The sequence below is a fragment of the Henckelia pumila genome, chromosome 3 (assembly GCF_033568475.1).
Source record: "Henckelia pumila isolate YLH828 chromosome 3, ASM3356847v2, whole genome shotgun sequence".
In the NCBI taxonomy this organism is placed as follows: domain Eukaryota; kingdom Viridiplantae; phylum Streptophyta; class Magnoliopsida; order Lamiales; family Gesneriaceae; genus Henckelia; species Henckelia pumila.
Window position 1 is genome coordinate 58,581,729 of NC_133122.1, and position 21,486 is coordinate 58,603,214.

Genomic DNA, 21,486 nt, shown 5'->3' on the forward strand with positions numbered 1-21,486 from the left:
CTTCAGTTGATTCTTACACTTTGTATAAAATAAAAAGCATGTCAGAACTAATACCTGCACTATAACCAACAAGACATACACTGATACACAGCAATGCACATCAAAGGCATTACCCAAATTGAAAAGAACAAAACATCAACTCCCAACCTATGCTCATTTTAATTCAAATGAACCAAAAAAATCAAATAAAGAAAATGGAATCCATGAGTATTTAATTCTGTATGTTCCATCCTTCAAGCAACCTTTCTTCCACTTCTGGAAAAACTATACATGGAGCAAACCCGTAAATCACAGTCACATTAGGCAGACACCTGATCAGTTTCATCGATCTTCACCGCCGTCTTCATGTTTGGATCATGTGGATTGCTCCCCTCCGTTACTCTGTTTTCATCCCATGTATTCAAGATTTTGGAAACTGGAAAGTGAAAAAGAGATACATGTAATTTATATCTCAATATCCCTGTCAATATCAGCTACTTTCTTTCCAGTGTTTCACAGAATATGCACCATGATTTTGAGTCGAATGCAGCTGATTCAAGAACACAGTTTTCATGGAGTAACAATAATTTTTCCAGTCACGGGATTGAAAATGTATTAACTCAAAAAATCAGTCATGGTTAGGAAGTTGTTACTCTGCAAATGAGAAGCCTCAGAGGATTAAAAGTCATCTTTTATTGAATTCAACTTGTCTCAACTCTTGTAGCTGATGAGATATTTCAAGAATTAGATTCAATCCATCCTTTCCATTATGAAGCAAGTTAGATGCATGCTTGAGGAAATCTCGGTCAGTCTCAAGTGCATCCAACCTCTGGTGAAGTTCTGCAATTTCCTTCTCAAAAGCGGAGGCGCCGGTTTCTAATGGTTTCGCTCTTTTCCCTGGAACAAAATCATTCTCCTTGGCACGATCTGGATTCCCATTTGAAGGATACACGTTCTTTTGTTCACATGAACCATTATCTTCATTTTCTCGACTTATTGATGCCTCTCCGGTACGAGGAAGATTCCCAACCTCGTTTTCCATCTCTTCACCATTTTGAGCTTGATGGATCTTTTTCTCCAACTTCTTCAAACATTGCAAGATGTAGTGTTTTTCATCCACAAATTGCGAGGCTGAACCATCCATGGCTGGGTTACATGTTCCATTAATGCTCTTTTTAATATTATTATAAGATCTCGAATCACTAGAAGTGCCAGGATTATTTTCTTTACTGGCTCCTAATGATTCATCACCAAAGTTGTTTCTGTAGAATTCTAACTCCGCTTCAAAGTCCTGCAATTCCTTCTCCTTTTCAGCAATAACATTGTTGGCTCTATCCAGCGCCTCCACATCATACTCTGCTTGTTCCTCCATCATTCTTAAGTATTGCAACGCCTCCATGCGAAGTGACGCTTTCTCCTCCTGTAGTCTGGTAATCATGGCCATGGCTTCATTTGCTGCAACCGCAGCAGCGTTTCTTTCTTCCTCCAATTCCTTGTATAAAGAATTCACGTAGACTTTATCCTGCTCAACCTGTTGTTTTAGTCGATCAAGCATACTTTTACCTTCAATATCGTCACCACCGGTTCCCTCCAAATAATCATGTTGGTTGCTCTCATTTGCCTGATAAGAGGAATCCTCGGGTTTTCTAAATTCAGTGTGTTCATTATGAGCTCTAGGACTTCCATCCTTCGAAGACAAGCCTGCATCAGATGTAGAATCTTGTTTTAGGGACTTCGTATCTTCTTCTTCTTCTTCTTCTTCGCTTTTAGCAGAGTCACGGGCTTTGATTGGCTCAACCGGTTGCACGCTTGATAACTCTCTATTTTCCATTATGTGAGTCGAAACATCGGTCATGTTCTTTTTATTTGACTCTGATGAATGAGCATCGTCTGAAGAAATTCCTGCAACAGCTTCTATATGCTTCACCATAGATGTAGTCCCTTTTTCCCTGCTTTCGTCGTCATTTAATTCTGCAAATTCAAATTCACTTGTTAAATCAACCACAGATGCTATAATGATCATGTTTGTTATCTCCCGAGTCATTTCTTGCGTAGATGGATGATATGTATGCTTTTAAAATACGTTAAGATCGAGAGCTTACCCTTGAGAAACGACGAGGCGTTAGAAGTCTCTGCAGGCACATCTAAAGAATCTTTTCCAACACCAAGTGGTTGGGAACTGTTGTCTAATGTAGCTAGCTCCGGTGTCACGAATGCGCTTGGTTTATTGTAAGCTTCTGCCCAGTTAAGCTCTCTGAGACCGTGTTCTATGAATGTATCTACTGATAAAGAACTGAAATTCTTATCATCACTCAAATCCAGCAGATTTGGTAGATCAAGAAACGAAGGTTTCACTTTCTCATCCTGTGTTACAGGTGGACCTTTTAAGCTGGATTGAGCATTATAGTCTGGTTTCCTTTCAATTTTACAGCGACAACTCGCATTTCCTTCTTCATCATCCTCTGAGAATACGACCTCAGACTCAGAATCAGAGGAGATTTTCAGCTTCGTATAGCCCACGTGAGACAGCGTGTCGACACTATTTCCTAAAGCAGAATGTTGCATCATTGGCCCTGAGAATTTCTCTCTTAACCTCTTCATGCTATCCCTACGACTAAAACGACTACGACCTGGCACACGAGGCAAAGGAGGCTTCAAATTGGCTTTAGAAGCCCCAGTACTAACTGGAGAAAGCCCGAGTAATCTTTCAGCATTAGATTTAGCTCTCCATATCTTGTTGCAGCAAGAACACGTCCTACGCCCTGAAGAGCCAAATCGTGTACCCTTATTCAGCATTAAGTTTTGGAGAATGGATCGTTCTACATCAACCCACAGCTTACCAACCAACAACCTATATGTATCAGAATTAGATTTTTGCTGCATAATAATTGGCAAAAAACATTCTTCACACATCCCATTAACATCGGCAAGATTATTGTGTACAGAACAAGGCACTAGAGATGACATCTCTTCTCTGTGGTTTCTGCATACTAAACTCCAATAGTTTTCTGGTTTCTTTTTCCATGGAACAAGATTGAGCCTCGAGCATAACGGACAGGGAGTTTTGAGCTCACAGTAATGAGCAAATTTTGTGAGCAAATATGAAAACGCCGCGTCCACGAATAGCAAAAACATCAAGAACCATTCACAAGCTGCGGATGACAATAGAGTCATGAATCCAGGGGATTTCCTCTTTTTCACAGATAGAACCTCAGCAGCCATTAATTACCAGAGTATGATCCCCAACATTCACATAAATCAAATCCCAAATTGCTTCTCACTCTTCCTTAACTTAGAAAATATTAAAGACCCTTCCACAGGAAAACATCAAACATCGACAGCAATCTGCGGCATTAAAAACAACGAAAATAAATTAAATCAAACAGCAATCAGAAAGCTAAAAAAAATCATTAAAAGCCAACCACGAAAACTTTTGGTCTCAAGAAAAATTGCAACCCAGTATCATCTAAAAGGCATAAGAATCAAAGCACACTCAAACCCATGATTCATAAATTCACATACATATTCATCATGATCCCGATTTCAATCAAGAATTAAAAAAAAAAAAAAAGAAAAAGAACCCTAAATTTTGATCAACCAATCATGTAAAAAAAAACCCATTTATTGAATCAAAATAACATCAACAAAACAAACACATTGCAAGCGTGAATCGCAAGATGCGTAGGTACCAGTGTTTGTTGATGCAAGACTGATGAAGGGAAAAGAGAGAGAAGCATGAAAAGGATATGAAAATATGATGAAAATGGGTGTGATTGCTAATTGTAATAATCTGCCATGAAAATGATTATGCAACCATTAATTATGCAAGAAAATGGAAAATAAAATTTAAAAAAGAGACCCAAAAAAAAAAATTGGTGGGATCGTTGTCCCGGAAATAACTGACCGTTGAAACCAACTGAATTTCGGATTTCCCAGGCTCTGACCTTGTAAGCAAATAATCCTTGTTACGTCATCCTACGTTTCTTTATTTTATAATTATAATTTTTATTCCACAGTTTAAATTTATTTATTTACGGCTATAAATTTATAATTGTGGCTGAGAAATCAAGTAAATTTCTTGGATTATTATTGTTAGATTACGAGAATTGGCATATAATAAAAATCTGTTGCATGGGTGTAAGATTTTTCTAGCCATACATTTTTTATACAAAATTTCATACGAGATCGTGTACAATTTTGTGAAACGCGATTCATTCCGTTTTTATACTAAAATATTTTTTTTACTGTAAATATAGATCTGACCGACTAACAAGAAACTTGTTATCACTACTACTACTACTATTATTAAGGTATTTATGATATGTCACTAAATGTACTGTCTTCAAGATATTATTATTTTAAATATGAGGTGATATATTGATTAAAAAACACACACACACACACAACAATTTTTAATTTTTTGTTTAAAGACAATGTGAAATAGGGACATGCAATCTAGTAAATAAGTTGAAATGTCACATGACACACCAAAATAGTCGGTTTGATATTGTTTTGTTTAAAATACCAATAGATAGATGATGATGAATTGATGATAACCTTTTGTTTTGTAGAATAATTCTACGTTTTATGTTTTAGTTAATTTTGAATATATCAACTAAAATATAATTTCCTAAAAATTGACGATGAATATGAGTTTTATAAACATATAATGTTAACACTTAAGCATGCGCATGATGTATGTCGAATAATTGGTCATATTTGATGAATTCTAAAACATTATAATAACAATTAATAAAGATATCAAAGTGATTGTCATCATAAGTAGACTTTTCCCAGTTCAGAAAATTATAAGTACCAATTTACCCAACAAAAAAATAAAAAAAGAAATTTTCTCAATATATATATGGTTGGAAAACTTTTTTTATTTTGCTTAATAATATATACATGGTCGAAAGCTTTTAATCAGTCAATTGGCAATATTATACAACATATTATTTATTTATTTATTTATTTATTTTGCTACTGATAAATTCGTGAACACGTTTGATTAGATGTGGGAGACGTGTGATCATGATTTGTGAAGGGTGATTATGTCCCAAAAAGTGAAATTATGTGATTATTTTTATATTTCTAATCAAGTTTGTCTCATGATCCTACTAGAGTTTAAAATTCATAAAATATGACTTTTTTTTTGTTTTTAATGACGTGAGAATGTGCAGCTGTTTATAAAATATTACTCTTACTCGAACTCATTCAAGTTAGGCTCGATCAATATTTTTGTTTAAGCAGAAATCAAATATGCATCTAGATATTATTAAAATTGTACTAAAATTTAAAATACAAGAAAAATCTAATCAAACTCGAATTAGCTTGATGGAATACTTGAATTCGAATAAAAAAATGTTACTTAGTTATCTAGGCTTGGTCAACTTTTTTATTTTGAAAATGATCGGCCCTAATATATTTGAGTGCATTTGAACATTGGTTATAAAAGTTGACCAAACATAAATAACTAAAGTAGTAATTGAAAATGTTTAAGAAAGTGATTATGAACTTTAATTTATAATTTTTTAATTTTTTTTAAATAAAAACTCATAATTGCACATAATTTTATAAAAAAATTATATTCATTTTTAAAAATATTTCGAAAATTTTATAAGAAGATCATATTCATTTTAAAAATATTTCGATACACTGGCTAATAATAATATCCTGTAAAAAGCACTACGGCTTCATTTATGGGCCCAAACAGTGTGGGCTAAAGTTATTAAATGCCATCTTGTAAACATTTGGGCTGATTTTGTAACAAGATCTTATAGGGCTTTTCTAATCTTCTAACTGAGCCATGTTTTCTTTGTGATCAACAGCCCAATAACATTTGAACAGTTGAACTATTTCTTGCACCATCGACGATCTTGATCCGCCACTTCCGAAGATTGGAGCATGGTTGCTGATTCTGCTCGGTGTCTCGGGATTTTATTACAGAAAATTTATCAAAACCCATGAGCCGATTACCAAGAAACCTTACTGTACGTGATTTTCACTTTTTGAATCCCATTTCTCGTTTTTCTTGTGTTCAAAACTGATCGGCATTGGGTGTTTGTCTCAATTTTCAAGCTCGGGGGCATCAGGGGTTTTGCTGTTCTTGGTGCGAAAGGATCCCATTTACAAAGTCTGAAGATCGAAGGGATTAAAGACATTATTGCTGTCGCTTCTGGCAAAGGCGGCGTTGGAAAGTCCACCACTGCTGGTACTTCAGGACCATTTTTTTCTTCAATCGTTTTCTTTTGCCCCTTCTCCTCTTCATTGTTTTTCTGCAGTAGGTGTATATTAAGTGATTCTTGTTGGTTTTACTTTTGTCTGAAGCATGGTTTGCGATAAATAAGGTAATATGGCTTTTATATATTGCTGTGGCGGTCATTCCTACATGCTGCCTAGGCCCTGAGTACCAGGATGTTCAGGAATCCAGCAGAAGTCCGATGATTCCATAAGAGAAATCAGCACAGCAAGTTAGCTTGTTGGGTTTGGTTTGCCTCCCGTCCTATACAGAGGAAATTTTGAATTTTTACTTATAATTGTTCTTAAAGCTCGTATCTTGCCCCCTTTGAAATAAGAAATGGTCCATTGGCTCAGCTTGATAGATTTTATGGGTTTGCCCCTTCTCTGCGCATTTGTGGCGAGTGAGTTAATTTGTCTGTTAACGTTGCCATTATATTATTTAATTCATGTGGTACATTTGTAGTTAATTTGGCGGTTTCGCTTGCACGTAAGTGTCAGCTCAAAGTTGGTTTGCTGGATGCTGATGTGTATGGGCCGTCAATTCCAACAATGATGAAACTCCATGGAAAGCCTGAAGTGAGTTCAGGTGGTACTTCAATCTCCTAGATGTTTAGTTCTCTTTTACCTGTTGCAAGATAAGCAATAAGTGGGATGGAAGCAATAGAACCTTTTTGGTAGCTAGTTTAATGGCATTTTCAATTGCTGGCATAACAAGCCCGCTTTCACTCTTCAACCAATCTTGTTACACAGTTTCTAAAAGTTTTTCAATTAAAATTTTAGCATCTTGTGTGTGTGATCGAACCGAGAAGCTCTTACTTTGTATAATTTTCATATCAAATTGAATCATTGAGCGAGTGAATATAAATTCTTGTTAGAGGACATATATTTATGCTTGACTCTCATGTTCTTTACATGTTTATTTGCTGCACTTATTTTTTTTATTTAGAAATTTTAAGCCAGCTCCTCTCATAATGTTCTTAATCCTGATGTGTGTGGGATTGTGCTGTCTTTGAAGCATTAGTTACCCGGAAGTGCTATTATGTACTTCCGTGTTTTTGTAATTGATGGTAATATTTTATGATCGTGCATCTTTACAGATAAGAAAATGATCCCAATTGAAAACTACGGGGTCAAGTGCATGTCAATGGGATCTCTTGTGGCCGAAGGGGAGGCAATTGTGTGGAGAGGTCCTATGGTAGGCCTCGCAAATGTGACCTATAGTGTCTTTTGTTGTGTTTCCGATTGGTTAGAGAGGGCCGCCGGTGAGGAATAACATGTTTGTTTCTCGGATTGGTACTAAACCTTATAAGCAATTTTAAACACACTCAATTCCTTCAGGTAATGAAAGCACTAGAACAGATGACAAGGGGAGTTGATTGGGGGATCCTCGATATTCTTGTGGTGGACATGCCCCCTGGCACTGGTGATGCCCAGATATCCATCTCCCAGAGATTGCAATTATCAGGTTAAGACTTGAAAGAGTTATTTTCGAGATTCGACCTAAAACTTTTGCTTTGAAGCACTTTGTGGCCAAGTTTTGAAACAAGGGTCACTTAACATTTCATCGTAATGATTTATATGATGTGAATATCACATGTTGGATATCGTTCTCTTGTTATGTTAACTTCTTTTCAAACATCTATACTTAGGATCATCTGGATTGGTTGCAGGATCACTAATTGTTTCAACACCACAAGATGTTGCGTTAATTGATGCTCGAAGAGGTGTCAGAATGTTCTCCAAAGTCAATGTGCCGGTATGATTGTTTCTCGAGCTATAGTAGCTTGTATTTTGCATGCTTCTTGAGAGAACCCGACTGCAAGCTTACGATTTTTCCTAAGTCTGAGAGACTGCCAAACTGGGGAATTCTGTATGCTTATCATAATGGTTTGAAGTAATAGATGGGCAGATTACTTCCACGAACAAGTCCAGCAATCTAATGTGCAGTTCAATTTTTAACCGTCGCTTCTATTAATTTGAATCATAATTTATTCTCGAGTCACTGTTGTTCTTACAGATTTTAGGAATCGTTGAGAACATGAGCTACTTTCGATGTCCAAACTGCAGTGAACCTCACTATATTTTTGGCAAGGGCGGGGCTCGAAAAACGGCACATGAAATGGGTTTGAAGTTTCTTGGTGAGGTATTGTTTCCATATACTGTTTGACCTGTACTCCACATGCCTATCCCGTCCCCAATTCTCTTCCTAAACTCGATATAAAATATAACAAATATGCAAAGTGGAAGCATGCACCAGAGCATGTTAATAATCATTATACACATCAAAGTAAATGTGTTTGACCTGTTGAATCAATCGGCTTCGTAGATACCGTTGGAGATGGGAATCAGAAGCGGTTCCGATGAAGGTGTTCCTGTTGTAATATCCAGTCCCGATTCTTCTACATCGCAAGCCTATTTTGACTTGGCTCATAAAATTGTCAGCGGACTGAAAGAACTGACCGAAGAGCCATTCTCGAGGCCGGAAATTAACATATAAGAGACGCAGCTAGTTGACTTCAACAATCTCCATGGCCCCAGACCTTACACTCTGTTTTGTAAGACATGGTATTGGCGTGCTACTGTATATGCCTGTGCATTACATATGCAGGCAAAATTTTGTATTCTTGGAAATTAGTTTGAAAATTTGTAAAATGCTGGTTTGCATAATCATCACTTGAACTTTGCAGTCTCGATAAAAAAAATAAATAAAAGTAAAAATAAAAATAAAAATCCGAGACTACAACATCTGCCCAGTGTGGTTTACTATCTCCGGCTAATTGCTTTATGTTTGACAAAAAGAAAATATAGGGTCCAAATCGTGGTCCAAGTTGGTGAAGGTGATAAAGATATGACAAATATTAGGAATTCGATTTCTCTTGTCGACATTTTCTTGGATTAACCTGTCGCACGTGACTTGATCAGTGTGGTTTACGTGACAAAAAGAAAATATAACAAAAAATAACTCTTAGGTCAAGTTTTCTGGTAAGTTTGGGTCGAATTTTTCAGGTCTAGTTTTTCATCATTGGGAAAATATTTCATCTTGAGTCCAAATTTTTATAATTGGGATTTGGGTTTTAGATTGGGTCGAATTTTTCATTAAATTGGGTCGAATTTTTCATTTTGGGTTTGAGTAGAATTTGGTTCAATTTTACAATTGAGTAGAATAAATTGAATTTTATTGTGGGCAAAATTATTTTTTAAACATCAATCCCTTTTATTCCATTAAAACACGATCACTACCTACTATTTTCTTAATTTCTCAGGATCGAACCTTATCAATAATTTGGTCTCACAGATTCTGAGAGGAGAATCGAAGCTTTCTAGCTTCAGCAATGGTGGAGCTGGAACGACACTTTTGAATATATTCCCCAAACATCTTTGCTTTCCTCTTTCAACTTCAACTTGAAATTCCCTTTGATTTTCGTTCCCATTTTCTCACAAGCATTCCGTCAAACAAGACACGGTTATTCTTTGCGATCACATCTTGCGTTTTACAGGAACCCAATTCTGGATGCATAATCACGTCGCCTTGTCTCTTAATACCAATTATGTACCTTTTTCTTCACTCCCAAATTCCCTCCAGAACCCTAGATTAAATCCCACTTCGGCGGGGGAGGGTTTCGGTTATTATTGTCATTCGTTTTTGAAATGCAAGGGAATTGGGTTACCGGTTCACAAATGGCGCCGTCCTAGTTACTTCAGCTACGGAAATGGTTCTGTCGAGGATGAGAGGATTATAGGCCTTGGGGTGAAGGAAATTGATGTGGCTACACTGGGGAATCTATGTGTTGATATTGTGCTCAATGTCCCGAAACTGCCTCCGAAACCATTGGATGAACGTAAAGCTTACATGGAAGAATTATCCAAGTTGCCTCCCGATAAGGTTCTATCATATATCTAAATTTTCATAGAGTAGCTCATCTTTAAGATTTTTTGGTTAGTTCTTAGTCATAAATATAAATTTGAAGCTGTGACCATTTGATGCTTGCATCAAGCTTGAATTTTTAATTTCATTATAGGTATTAAGTACTACGGTATTATTTTGTTGAACAATACTGATGAAACTCTGTAATCACAGGACTTAATGATATTTTTCCTCAGATATACATATATATGTGTGTGTCTGTATAATTATATATATATATATATAATAGATTTATATGAAATCAAGATTTCATACTTAGTTGAGTGGAAAAGGTTAGGACTAGATCGGAAAGAGCTGATCTTGGAGCTTCCCAAACACTTGCTATAATCATCTCGTCTTAGATATTATTATTTGTAAGGAGTGGAAACATGCTATTATTTATTCATGAGCAACTTTTAGGACGTCAACTTTGATTATTAAAAGGTTAGCACATATCAGGGAAATAACCTAGTTGCAGATGATGGTACCTATTACAATTCAATCTTATTTAAAGGGTGGCAACTATAATCAAGAAACAGATACTACTCCTTTAACTACCATTAAATTGTGTTTCTGATAGCAGTAGTTAAAAGAGGCATGCTGGGAAAAGTATGGGATTCTCCAAATAGGAAGCCCCTTACCTATGCTTTAGAAGTTAAGAGGTTCTAATTTCTGGATGTTCGACATGGGGATGACATAAAAGGTTTATTGTATCAATCTCAGACTGAGTTATGTTGTTGTATTTACATTATTTGAACAAGTTAACTGTTTACTGTGCTGAGTCTCATCTTTCTAGAGCTGTTGATAAGTACTTGCAATATGGAACTTGTGTTAGCTAGCGACCAAATAGTTGCAAATCTTGATCTTCCTTCCAACAATTAGGGTTTTCCTTTATTTTTATCCATTCATCTTCTCTTCTATTTTTAAGTTTCATTCAAAAATACTTAAGTCGTCAGCATTTGGGATATTGATTATAAAGTTCAATTGATAGCGATACTGGGAGGCTGGTGGCAATTGCAATGTGGCTGTGGCTGCAGCTAGATTAGGTCTTCAAGTTGTTTCCATCGGTCATGTTGGTGATGAAATCTATGGCCGTTTCCTCTTAGATGTGCTTCATGATGAAGGAATCACTATGGTTGGTATGAATGAGCAGAATGATGTCATCGATAGTCTACATGCAGCCTACGAGACTCTTCAATGCTGGGTTTTGGTGGACCCCTGGCAGAGGCATGGTTTTTGCAGGTATAACAATCAGTCAAGAATGTTGAGCTGTTGTCCATTTGATTAACATGATAGATTCTATTCAGTGAAGGAACTTCCAATTTCTTTTCAGTCGAGCAGATTTTAGTGACGAGCCTGCATTTAGTTGGATGAGCAATTTGTCCTCTGGAGCAAAGAAGGCGATAAGAAGGTCCAAGATCATTTTCTGCAACGGTTATGGGTTTGATGAACTTTCCCCTCGACTGCTCATGTCTGCTTTGGATTATGCTGTTGAAGTGGGAACGTCGATCTTTTTTGACCCTGGACCACGAGGAAAGTCCCTGGTTGTCGGAACGCCTGAAGAACAACTGGCCCTTGATAAGTACTTAAGAATGAGTGATGTTCTTCTATTAACTTCTGAAGAGGTGCGAATTTTGATATATAATTACTCCACATACATCATTATAATTTCCAGATCAATGTGTCAATTCTAACTATTTGAACTCATCATTTTACAATTCAATTAAGGACCGTAGACTTGCCATTATTCTTGCTAAGTGCTATATGGAGTTGATGCAGCTCTTTTGTTCGTGGTTTTGTGTTATTTCAAGCTCTAAATTATATCGTTTATTGGACTTGTTCCACAGCTTTTGTTTCTACTCCTCATGTGCAATATTTCTCACAGAAGTTGTCTCCTTATTCTCCTTATTTTCTTTCTTTCGTGTTGAACTGTTGTTTGATCTATTAACTATGACCGGTAATAAATATGTACCTAGGCTGAATCATTGACTGGCTCCAAAGACCCAATTTTAGCGGGACAAGAGTTGCTTCGGAAAGGAATTCGCACAAAGTGGGTGGTAATAAAAATGGGCTCGAATGGTTCAATCCTAATCACCACTTCAAGTATATCTTGTTCCCCTGCTTTCAAGGTTTCACTGTATACATGACACAGTTTTCCCTCGCTTATTCTTGTCTTCCCTATTCCGTCTCTTCGAGTTCTTGTCGTTTTTTTTTTTTTGGAGTTCTGGTATATATCATGCTTTGGTGATCCCGATCTCTTCAATATTTGAACAGGTGAATGTCATTGACACAGTTGGGTGTGGAGACAGTTTCGTGGCCGCAATTGCATTTGGATACATTCACAAATTACCTTTGATATGTACATTGACAATTGCTAATGCGGTGGGCGCTGCAACTGCTATGGGTTGTGGTGCTGGCAGAAACGTCGCAAAAACAAATCAAGTGATGGAAATCTTGAGGGAATTCAACCTCAACGAAGACGACCAATTTTGGGACGAATTGCTTGAGGAACATTCTGGCGCAGAGGAAATAACACTGCTCACGAAAATGGTCGTGAATGGAAGCAACAAATGGCTCAAACGCGCTTCCTTGCAGAAGGCCGTCTGTGAACTCCTACCTAAGCTTCAATCCTCACAGACAAAGCAGGTTGGAGCATGTTGATTAAAACCTTCCTCTTAAATTTAAGTACAACCTGGACAGCTATCTGAGCTACATGGTGGGGGTAAATCAGGAATTTTCACTTATGAAGAAGGTAAAAAGACCACAGCTTCGACCGATTTTGTCCGCTTGATTTTCGACAGCGCCGTTCGGTATTCAATAGAAGGGTGCATCAAATTCTTCTTGTACTATAGTATTCTATCTCACCAGGTAATGGAAGATGTTAACCTGTCCAGATTTTTGAAGTATCCAGTTCCAAGAGCACTGTAGGTTGTTTCTATTTTATTTAAAACTTTAAATGATACGGTTTAGATAATTTGTAAACTTATGCCTGTGATTTAGATAAATTAATTATCCAATTTGAAGGGTTCTTGCATGTTACACCTTATTTTTGTCATCTCTTTTGTTTTTTTTCGAAAAGGTCATCTCTTTTGTTTTAAATATGCGTATCGAGGCAAGTAAGCTATCGGCCCAAGTAATAAAATCCAATTTTTCCAACAATTAGATTATCTAATTTTTAAAGGGATGCACACCCAATTTGACTCGGTCCAAAACGAGCGTGTGCTTTATATAATGAATAAATGAATTTGTTGGGAAACAATGACATTTGTACTTGTTTTTCGTTTCTTGTTCCTCTTATGTTTTAGAGTTGTTATTATTATTATTGGTTAGAATTATTAAAACAAAAGATATGATCATATGATCCATGTTATTATTATCAAAGGAAAATTAAATAAATAGTGGATAACCCAGCAAATCTTGTTGGAGATGGAATTGGATTCGCTGTAAATAACTATAATTAAGTTGAGGAGACTACTGATTTTTAGGTGAAGAAAAAGAACACATCACAAGTTCACAATAAATAGTCGGCTTCCTTTTTCAAAATCAAATCATCTATCTAGAAGATAATTTAATTTAAAATATGGACTTAAATAATAAAGTGTCCATATTTTTTTTTGGGCAACTTGTAGATAACTACATAAATCAAACTAACTTTCAATTTACTTCCTATATTTGTCTTTCCGAAAATTCCCTTGTCGTTATTTTAATCATTATTATTTCTTGAATTATCAAATGTGGAATCGGATTCAAAATCTGATTCACTTGATTCATCAAGATAATAAATATTTTCATCGTCGGATCAAAATTCAATTGTTTCTACGAGATAGAATCCAATAGTATATATTTCTTCAAGAAGTTTAATTTTATTTTTTTTTTCGTTTCGTTTTGGACATTCATTCGCATAATGTCCTTCTTCATTGCACAACCAACATGTGCAATTCTTTCCTTTACCCTTTGGGCAAGGTGGTTTTTTGTTATCAAACTTTTTATAAAATTTTCTTTTATAAGGTTTTCTGAAAAAAAAAATTTTAAATTTCTTAAAAAGATTTATAAGGTTTATTAAATTTATTCTGTTTCTGTCGTTTTATATATTTGTGTAACATGTTTGTTTTGCAACCGTATTCTTTTACTGTGAATTCCATTTTGTCACAACAAAGTTTATTGTTTTGTTTGTAGGATTTAGAGATTCTTTTATTTAAAGTTACTTCATGACATTTCTTTGTTATTATGTCTTTGATGAATTTAATAGCTCCTCCAAAAGTTTTAGCATAAGGACTAGTTAAGAATTCATCTTTACTGTTTATAGGTATATTAGATATCTTATTAAAGATACTTAGTTTATAATGTTTCTTTTTATCAGCATCTATTAATTGATAATAGTTTGTTTCATAATCACAAATAAATTCTTCTAAGTAACATAAATTGCATAATTTAATATTATCTAAAATAAAGATTGCTCTATTTTGTTCTATGTTCTTAGCTACCAAATTAGCATCATTATTAGAAACTCCTAAAAATTCTTGGTACAAGGCATCAACAAATAGTTCGAAATATCGATGTCCTGTCATTCCTTGTGGTAGATTAGTAATTACTAGGTTTTCAGCTCAAGTTCTTACTGCTCCTACCAGTGTCATTTTTATCATCCCATGAGTTAAAACTTGAATATTCTCATTTTTGTCTAATAATAGTGTTAATTGAATTTGTACTGATAGTTCATTTGCCCAATGATCTATCTTTGATTTTCTTTCTTTGGCTGTTGAACAACCTAAATCTAAGATATTCTGTTTCACAAATCTTGATGTTTTTGATTCTCTAAGAATATCTCTAACATCTTTATAAGATCCAGAGAATTGGTCTCTGTTATATTTAAATTCTTCATCATCTCTTCCACCACTACCTTCTACATTCGTTCGTAGATTTAATCGTGGTCTAGAATCATCTTCAGATTCTGATTCTGAAATATCCATATCTCTGTATTGTTCTGAGTCCTGATGTGAATGATATAATTCTTTTGTATTTACTCCTATTTGTTCAAAATCAGATGAGTCGGTTTCACTAAACATCTCCATACTTATGTTTGTCATAACTAAGGGGATTTCTATACCATGATTCAATTTTGAATGGTGGTTCTTTTTCCATTTTTCTTTTTCCTTTATCTATTGGAAGAACTTCCTTAAGATAGTTTAATATTTCATTACTATGTCTTTCTTGTTCAATTATTAATCTAGTCGTTGCTAAATCAATATATTCTTTGAAATTCTTCTCTAATTCTTGTATTGATAGATTGATCTTATTAATATTATTTTCTAAATCTCCTAGATCTTTTTTTAATTTTATTAAGGACGTCATTGCGATGAGGTTGACTCATTAACAATAGCTTGTTTAATTTTAAGAATATTTTGATTCATGGTTCCAATCTTATCAAGAATATCTTCATCATTTCTAGCAAATGATAATGATCTTCTTGGTACAGACTGTTTTGTGATTTGGAGTCATCTGAACTCCATCTTTTATAGGGATTTATTTCTTCAATAAATGCTTTTCGAGGGTGTTCAATTCTTGTAATATTTTCAAACATTCTTTCAACAGAAATAGTTGGTTTTGTTGAAATTATTCATGTTTGAGAATTATTACTTATTGCTAAACCGACAACATAGTTTATATTGATTGGATGGTTTCTTGTTAACATAAGATTATTTCTATAAAAGTAATAATCTAATGTTAAAATGTCATTTATGTTTTTATCAAAAAGAGATATATTGTATTGTGGATAAATACAAAATTTTATCTTTTTGTAACATAAATTTCCTTCAATTTTTCCAAGGATAGAATCCTCGAAATTACGTATTCTTTTGTCACGAACTGTTATTTCAATTGGTGTATCTATTCCTTCTCGGTAGTGAGCTGATATTATTATTTCAATTCCTCCGATATGAACATATTTCAGTTCAGATCGTTTTTTTTCACTGGCTTTTGCCATGATGGTATTAATATCTTGAGTTGTTAATAACTTCAGAGTATTAGACCTTGATTTGTTATTTATTTTACAAGATCGTTCTTTTGTACGAATCGAATAATAAATTAAATTTTTTCTGGGATTAATAAAATTTGAAATCTTACTTAGTATTCCTGGTTGGTCTATTATATTTGTTTTTGAATTAGAAAACCCTGTTTTCTGTATTTCAGCAAACTTACTTTGGTTGAATATAATATTCAAATTATACTCTTGGTTTTCTTTAGATTCATTGATCTGACTGTTTTAATTTGAAATTGTTACTTCTGTCATTTTAACAGATGATAGAACTTCTTAATTTTCTTAAGGCTATTAAAAGCCTTTTTGTTGAATCTATCTGTTCTAATAAATTCTGAAAATCTTCGAAATTATCAATTGAAGATTAACAATTTTTAAGATGTTTCAAATTGTTTTCAAAATTTTCTATATCAAAATTTATATTTTGAGAATATAAATTAAAGATATTCATTTTTGTATTTTCATACATTTTCCATTTAGTAAAAATTGGTACTTTTATTATTTTGTTTTTGTTGATCGGATTTCGATAACAAAGTTTGTTCTTATTCATAACATATTGTTATGTCTTCAATTTCATCGTTTTCAGAAATTTGAATTATCATTTTCCAGTTGCTTGAAAAATGTTCTTTTTTATGATTTTTGAAATAAAAGGTTTGGAGATCTTTTATTTTATTCCATAATTGATCTATTTGACGTAAATCTTTTAGTAAGATTATTTTATCAAATAAATTTTTAATCTCAATATCTAAAGTTAATCTAGGCATTAATAATCTGCTTTATTTAAGCTCTGATACCAGGTTGCGGAATTTTTAAAATTCTTATGAATTTTCTGATTCATGGATTTACAGATCTGATTCATTTATAACATATAAATGTTTTCATATTAGTTTGGTTCCATTCATGGGTTATTAATACAAATTTTAGTTGATAAATTGATTCAAATATGGTTAAATCAGAAGTATTTAAACGATATTCATGAAATGTATCATATTCATGATCATCTTTTATTTCGAACCAGTTTTTTATTATTAATCTTCCATTTCTTATAAAGGATGATGACATGATTAATGTATTTTGACTATTTCTTTGAATTAAGGGCTGCAGGAGGTTTAGGAAGGTTACCTTGTTTGAATAAATCTTGGTTTTGAGCAGAGGCCAAATCCTTGCTTTCCCTTAACGATCACTTGATCAACTGGTACTTGCTCTATGGATCTCCAGGTTTACTCTAACCATGAATATTCAATGGTTGGTTTCCAACCTTATCCTCCTTACGCCCTGCTTGTTTAGTTATTAGCCATAAGGCTTATTTTGTTTCTGATTTTATGTTTCTTAGTTTCTGATAGTTTTCATACGTCTTGTATGAACCAGATTGTAAGAAACTTTAAGAAGAGAGAGATACTCAAACTTCACTTTTTTTTTATAGCACAAAACATCTACTTTTATAGACGTGGAGAAACGCATACATAATTAAAAATAAAAGAAAAGAGGAGGACCACCCGACACTACATAATGGAAACAGCTCATTTTACATCTGAGTGGATGCCTTTAACATGTGGTGTGGTCCACGATTTCATTTGTTTTTACATTGTGTCACTCTCTGAATCATTGGTGCATTCGGACCATTTCTTTATTGGTTTGTCTTCTTTGACAGCTGCTTATTCTGTCTAAATGGGTTGGCAATGTCCACATTTGTGAGTGAAAATCATTGTTCTTAGTCTTTGACATAACATTTGTTGGGTTTCTCGGGTCATGTCAACTCTTGCTTCATAGATTGGAGCTTCGAATTGAGCTAACATGGCTTGTTCTTTCTTTTGGATTGTCTCCTTGTGTCCAGTGGTTAATAAAATTTTACTGGTTGTAAAATTTATTTTAACCTTTGAGTTTCCATCAATCTTTCCTGTCTTTGAGATCATATCAATCAATGTCTTTATTCTTATCTCAGGAAGTGTTGAGATATCCATTACTGGTTTCTCTTCATTTGATCCTTCGAATAAGAACTTGTCTTTTTGTTTTCGACATTGAATATATATCATTGGTTGATAGAATTTGTTATCATCCCAATCTGGAAGGGTTGAGTGAATACTCAATGTTAATACTGGATCGTCCTTAAAGACTGCTTTCTTGAATTGGATGATACTATTTCTCAACTAATATGGAAATAGATTTATTTCTTGATTGTTGGGACTGACTTCCAATCCACTTAATAATCCATTTGAAAAGAATCTTGCGACTTCATGCGCTGGAGCACCTTGCAGTGTTCTTGCTCTTGATATGCTCTGTGTGTCACAAGTTTGTAGTCAAGATTCTGCAGATGGTTTTTGGCTATTCTCAAATAGTTTAGTGTTTCAAAGAATTCAGTCTTGAGTTTTTCTGAAAAATTTGTTTTTTCAAAAATTGGTTTTTGTGGTCGCAGATTGACCATCTTTCTTTCTTTCTTTTCAAGGGCACTTTTAAACGTCCTTTCTTCTTTTTTATTTTTCTCGGTGCTGGCTGTGTCCACCGGTTCTTTTTTTCTTTTCTTTTTCTTTGTCAGTGTTGGCTGTGACCGCTGACTGTTTCTCTTTTATCTCCATTATTTTGTCAAATGGAGTTGCCATTTTGATTGGTGTTCTTGGTGAGGATGATGATGATGAAGTTATCATCTTTTCTTCTGTTCTTTGAATTTTTCTACTCAAATTCCTTTCTTTTAGTTGAAGAATTTGAATTTTTTACTGCAATTCAATCAATTGTTCTTTTAATTAACTTAGTTGCTCCATCTTGATTATACTCTGCACAAGAAAACATATTTATATATATAATGGTTAGTAAAATAACTCTTTTCGTGAGTAATTCGGATAGTTTTATTATGCGTATCATTGCATTTATAAATTTTTTTGCAAGAATTGAATCAATCTTAAATTGATTATTTTACTCAAAGAGTAATTTATGTTTCTGAATATAAATCTCATTTCATTAATTTATATTCCCCATGCTTTCTGAGGCATGTTCGGATGACTGAAAGTCATAAAATAATTCATGTTTCTGAATATAAATCTCATTTCATCAATTTATATTCCCCATGCTTTCTGAGGCATGTTCGGATGACTCACAGTCATTTTTTTGATCACTTAGGATCTCCTTTGTTATTCCGTTACTACGGATAGTATAGTTTGGATGAAGTTCTCTGGTTAATGCGTCGGGTAATGAATTATCTGTTCTTTTGACATGTTGGATCTCGAACTGATAATGGTTCAATTCCAATTGCCATCTAATTAGCCTTGCTGCATTTCTCCCTGCATTTCTTGATATTTTTCTTGTCTTAAAATATGTTAAATTCATATTATTTGTTCTTACTAAAAACGGTTTAGAAATAAGATAAATTTCATAAGTTCTAATTGTGAATATTAAAGCTAATAATTCTTTTTCATTCGAATGATAATTTAATTGTGCATCTTGAAAAGTTCATGATGTATAGTTGCATAATTCTTCATTATTTCTAGTAGCTGTTTTAGTAAGTTCTTCTAAATTTCTTTCTCCAGTATAAGCTTTTAAACATGCTCCCCAGTATTCATCTGAAGCATCTGTTTCAATTATTATTATATCTTTATTTGAAGAAAAATATAATTCAGGAAGATTACTATTTTTTTTTAATAGTGTCTATGTAATTAGTATCTTCTTTTGACCATTTCCACTTATAGTCCTGTTTAAGTTTTACCTGAAGAGGTTTTCTGATTTCTGCAAGTTTCTTAATGTAATTTCCAGAATAAGTTAATAATCATAAAAATCTTCTTAATTGATCTTTATCCTTGATTTCACTAGAAAAATCATGAATTTTCTTAAGTATATGCGGTTGTAAACAATGTTTTCCATCTTCTATTTGTAATCCTAAATAATTTATTTTTGTTTTGAATAATTGTGCTTTCTTTTCAGAAAGTATAATTCCATCTTTATGACAAATATCTAATACTGTCATGAGATCTTTATAATGTTGATCTAGTGTTTTTGAATAAATTAATATGTCATCTATATAAACACAACAAAAATCTATATATGATTTAAAATATTCATCCATATATCTTTGAAAGATACCTGGTGCTTGTTTAAGTCCGAAAGGTAATACAGTCCATTGATACTGTCCTTTTGGACAACTGAATGCTGTAAGTAATTGTGTTTGTGGTTCTAGTTGAATTTGCCAGAATCCTGATTTACAATCTAAACTGGAAAAATATTTCATTTCTCCTATATAAGATAGTAAATCATTCTTATTTGGGATATAATATCCATCCATAATTGTTGCTTTATTCATCTTTTGATAATCAATTACCATTCTTTTCTTATCAGTATCTTTCTTACTGACATAAAAGACTGGTAAAGAGTGTGAACTTTTATTAGGGATGATTATCTTAAGTTTTAATAATTCTTGAACTTCTTTTTCAAATATTTTTACATCATCCATGTTACATCTTCTTGGTGCTTTATGGATTGTGATATTAGGGTCTTTGAGTTTTATTGAAGCAATGAATTGTTTTCTTTTCTTAATTTTGTCCTGAGGATTTTCAGAACAAATATCATGAAATTTTCTCATGATTTCTTTTTCAGGATTAATCGTTAAAATATTTTCTATTTTTAGTTCTATTGGATTTGTATTTCGTTTATGAAAATTCTTTGTAAATCCTTCATTTCCTACGCGAAATGCTGTTCGTATTTTGGGAATGTAAATCATTGATGATCCTTTGTTTAAAGTTATGTGATCTTCAAATTGTGTAAAGGGAAGATATTCTCTTAAAAAGTTATTTTCTATTATAATGTCAATTCCTGATTCTATTTGACATATAATGGGTATTACAAATTTTGTTTCTTCTATTTCTATTTTTAATTTTTCTGCTACTGTATTAAGCATGATTATTGATCCATCTCCTATTCGAACTTTTAATCCTTTATCATATTTCTTTCAATAATGATTTGAAAGTATATGCTTGCTTTCTAAATACATACTTGCTCCTGTATCAACATAAACATGTATATGATATGGTTTATGTTCTTTGATTTTAATTTGAATTTTTATATATATATTATTTGGATTAGTTTTGTTTTTATTATCTTTGTTTTTATTATTCATTCTCTCATTTTTTTTATTTTTTTTAATTTTAAGAGATAAGGGTAAAATTGGTATTTAGAAACAAAAGTTTCTCTCTCCAGGGAGTTGAAAGTAAATTTTATTTATGTAGAGATTTATAAATAAGTTATATAGTGATTTAGGGAGTGATTGACAGTTAACCCTTTCTTTTTATCACTCTTTATTAAATTAATCAAAATTTAATTTTATATTATCGTATGAAAATTTATTATGATA

At 33.3% G+C, this 21,486-nt stretch overlaps 3 protein-coding genes across 5 annotated transcripts; 2 read left to right on the plus strand and 1 right to left on the minus strand.

Moving 5' to 3' along the window:
* Positions 1 to 3,753, minus strand: LOC140891553 (probable myosin-binding protein 4). Of its 3 annotated transcripts, none has more exons than XM_073300105.1 (4): positions 3,669 to 3,753; positions 2,082 to 3,324; positions 633 to 1,950; positions 1 to 415 (listed from the first exon to the last, which is right to left on the minus strand). In XM_073300105.1, the coding sequence occupies exons 2-3, from the start codon at positions 3,199 to 3,201 to the stop codon at positions 665 to 667; spliced, it is 2,406 nt and encodes an 801-aa protein (XP_073156206.1). In that variant the 5' UTR covers positions 3,202 to 3,324; positions 3,669 to 3,753; the 3' UTR covers positions 1 to 415; positions 633 to 664. The 3 variants fall into 3 exon arrangements, with proteins under 3 accessions (XP_073156206.1, XP_073156205.1, XP_073156204.1); XM_073300104.1 differs by having other exon boundaries at positions 1 to 529; XM_073300103.1 differs by having other exon boundaries at positions 1 to 1,950.
* Positions 3,754 to 5,826: 2,073 nt separating this feature from the next.
* On the plus strand, positions 5,827 to 8,964 carry LOC140891635 (iron-sulfur protein required for NADH dehydrogenase, mitochondrial). Its single transcript, XM_073300225.1, has 8 exons — positions 5,827 to 5,969; positions 6,058 to 6,190; positions 6,683 to 6,805; positions 7,317 to 7,414; positions 7,558 to 7,684; positions 7,890 to 7,975; positions 8,237 to 8,362; positions 8,546 to 8,964. Exons 1-8 carry the CDS (start codon positions 5,943 to 5,945, stop codon positions 8,714 to 8,716), a joined length of 891 nt encoding a protein of 296 aa, XP_073156326.1. The 5' UTR covers positions 5,827 to 5,942; the 3' UTR covers positions 8,717 to 8,964.
* Positions 8,965 to 9,442: 478 nt separating this feature from the next.
* On the plus strand, positions 9,443 to 13,169 carry LOC140889856 (uncharacterized). The gene is made up of 5 exons (XM_073297589.1): positions 9,443 to 10,102; positions 11,115 to 11,365; positions 11,457 to 11,748; positions 12,100 to 12,252; positions 12,398 to 13,169. The coding sequence occupies exons 1-5, from the start codon at positions 9,731 to 9,733 to the stop codon at positions 12,782 to 12,784; spliced, it is 1,455 nt and encodes a 484-aa protein (XP_073153690.1). The 5' UTR covers positions 9,443 to 9,730; the 3' UTR covers positions 12,785 to 13,169.
* Positions 13,170 to 21,486: the final 8,317 nt, after the last annotated feature.

What these genes read in the sequence shown, in the direction of transcription:
- LOC140889856 (XM_073297589.1), top strand. Translation starts at nt 9,731, where the DNA reads ATGCATAATCACGTCGCCTTGTCTCTTAATACCAATTATGTACCTTTT. An exon ending in CCAAGTTGCCTCCCGATAAG is followed by an intron (nt 10,103 to 11,114) that starts GTTCTATCATAT and finishes TTCAATTGATAG; the next exon opens with CGATACTGGGAGGCTGGTGG. An exon ending in TTCTATTAACTTCTGAAGAG is followed by an intron (nt 11,749 to 12,099) that starts GTGCGAATTTTG and finishes ATATGTACCTAG; the next exon opens with GCTGAATCATTGACTGGCTC.
- LOC140891635 (XM_073300225.1), top strand. Translation starts at nt 5,943, where the DNA reads ATGAGCCGATTACCAAGAAACCTTACT. An exon ending in TTGTGTGGAGAGGTCCTATG is followed by an intron (nt 7,415 to 7,557) that starts GTAGGCCTCGCA and finishes CAATTCCTTCAG; the next exon opens with GTAATGAAAGCACTAGAACA. An exon ending in GTTTGAAGTTTCTTGGTGAG is followed by an intron (nt 8,363 to 8,545) that starts GTATTGTTTCCA and finishes TCGGCTTCGTAG; the next exon opens with ATACCGTTGGAGATGGGAAT.
- LOC140891553 (XM_073300105.1), bottom strand. Translation starts at nt 3,201, where the DNA reads ATGGCTGCTGAGGTTCTATCTGTGAAAAAGAGGAAATCCCCTGGATTC. An exon ending in CGCCTCGTCGTTTCTCAAGG is followed by an intron (nt 1,951 to 2,081) that starts GTAAGCTCTCGA and finishes TTGAATTTGCAG; the next exon opens with AATTAAATGACGACGAAAGC.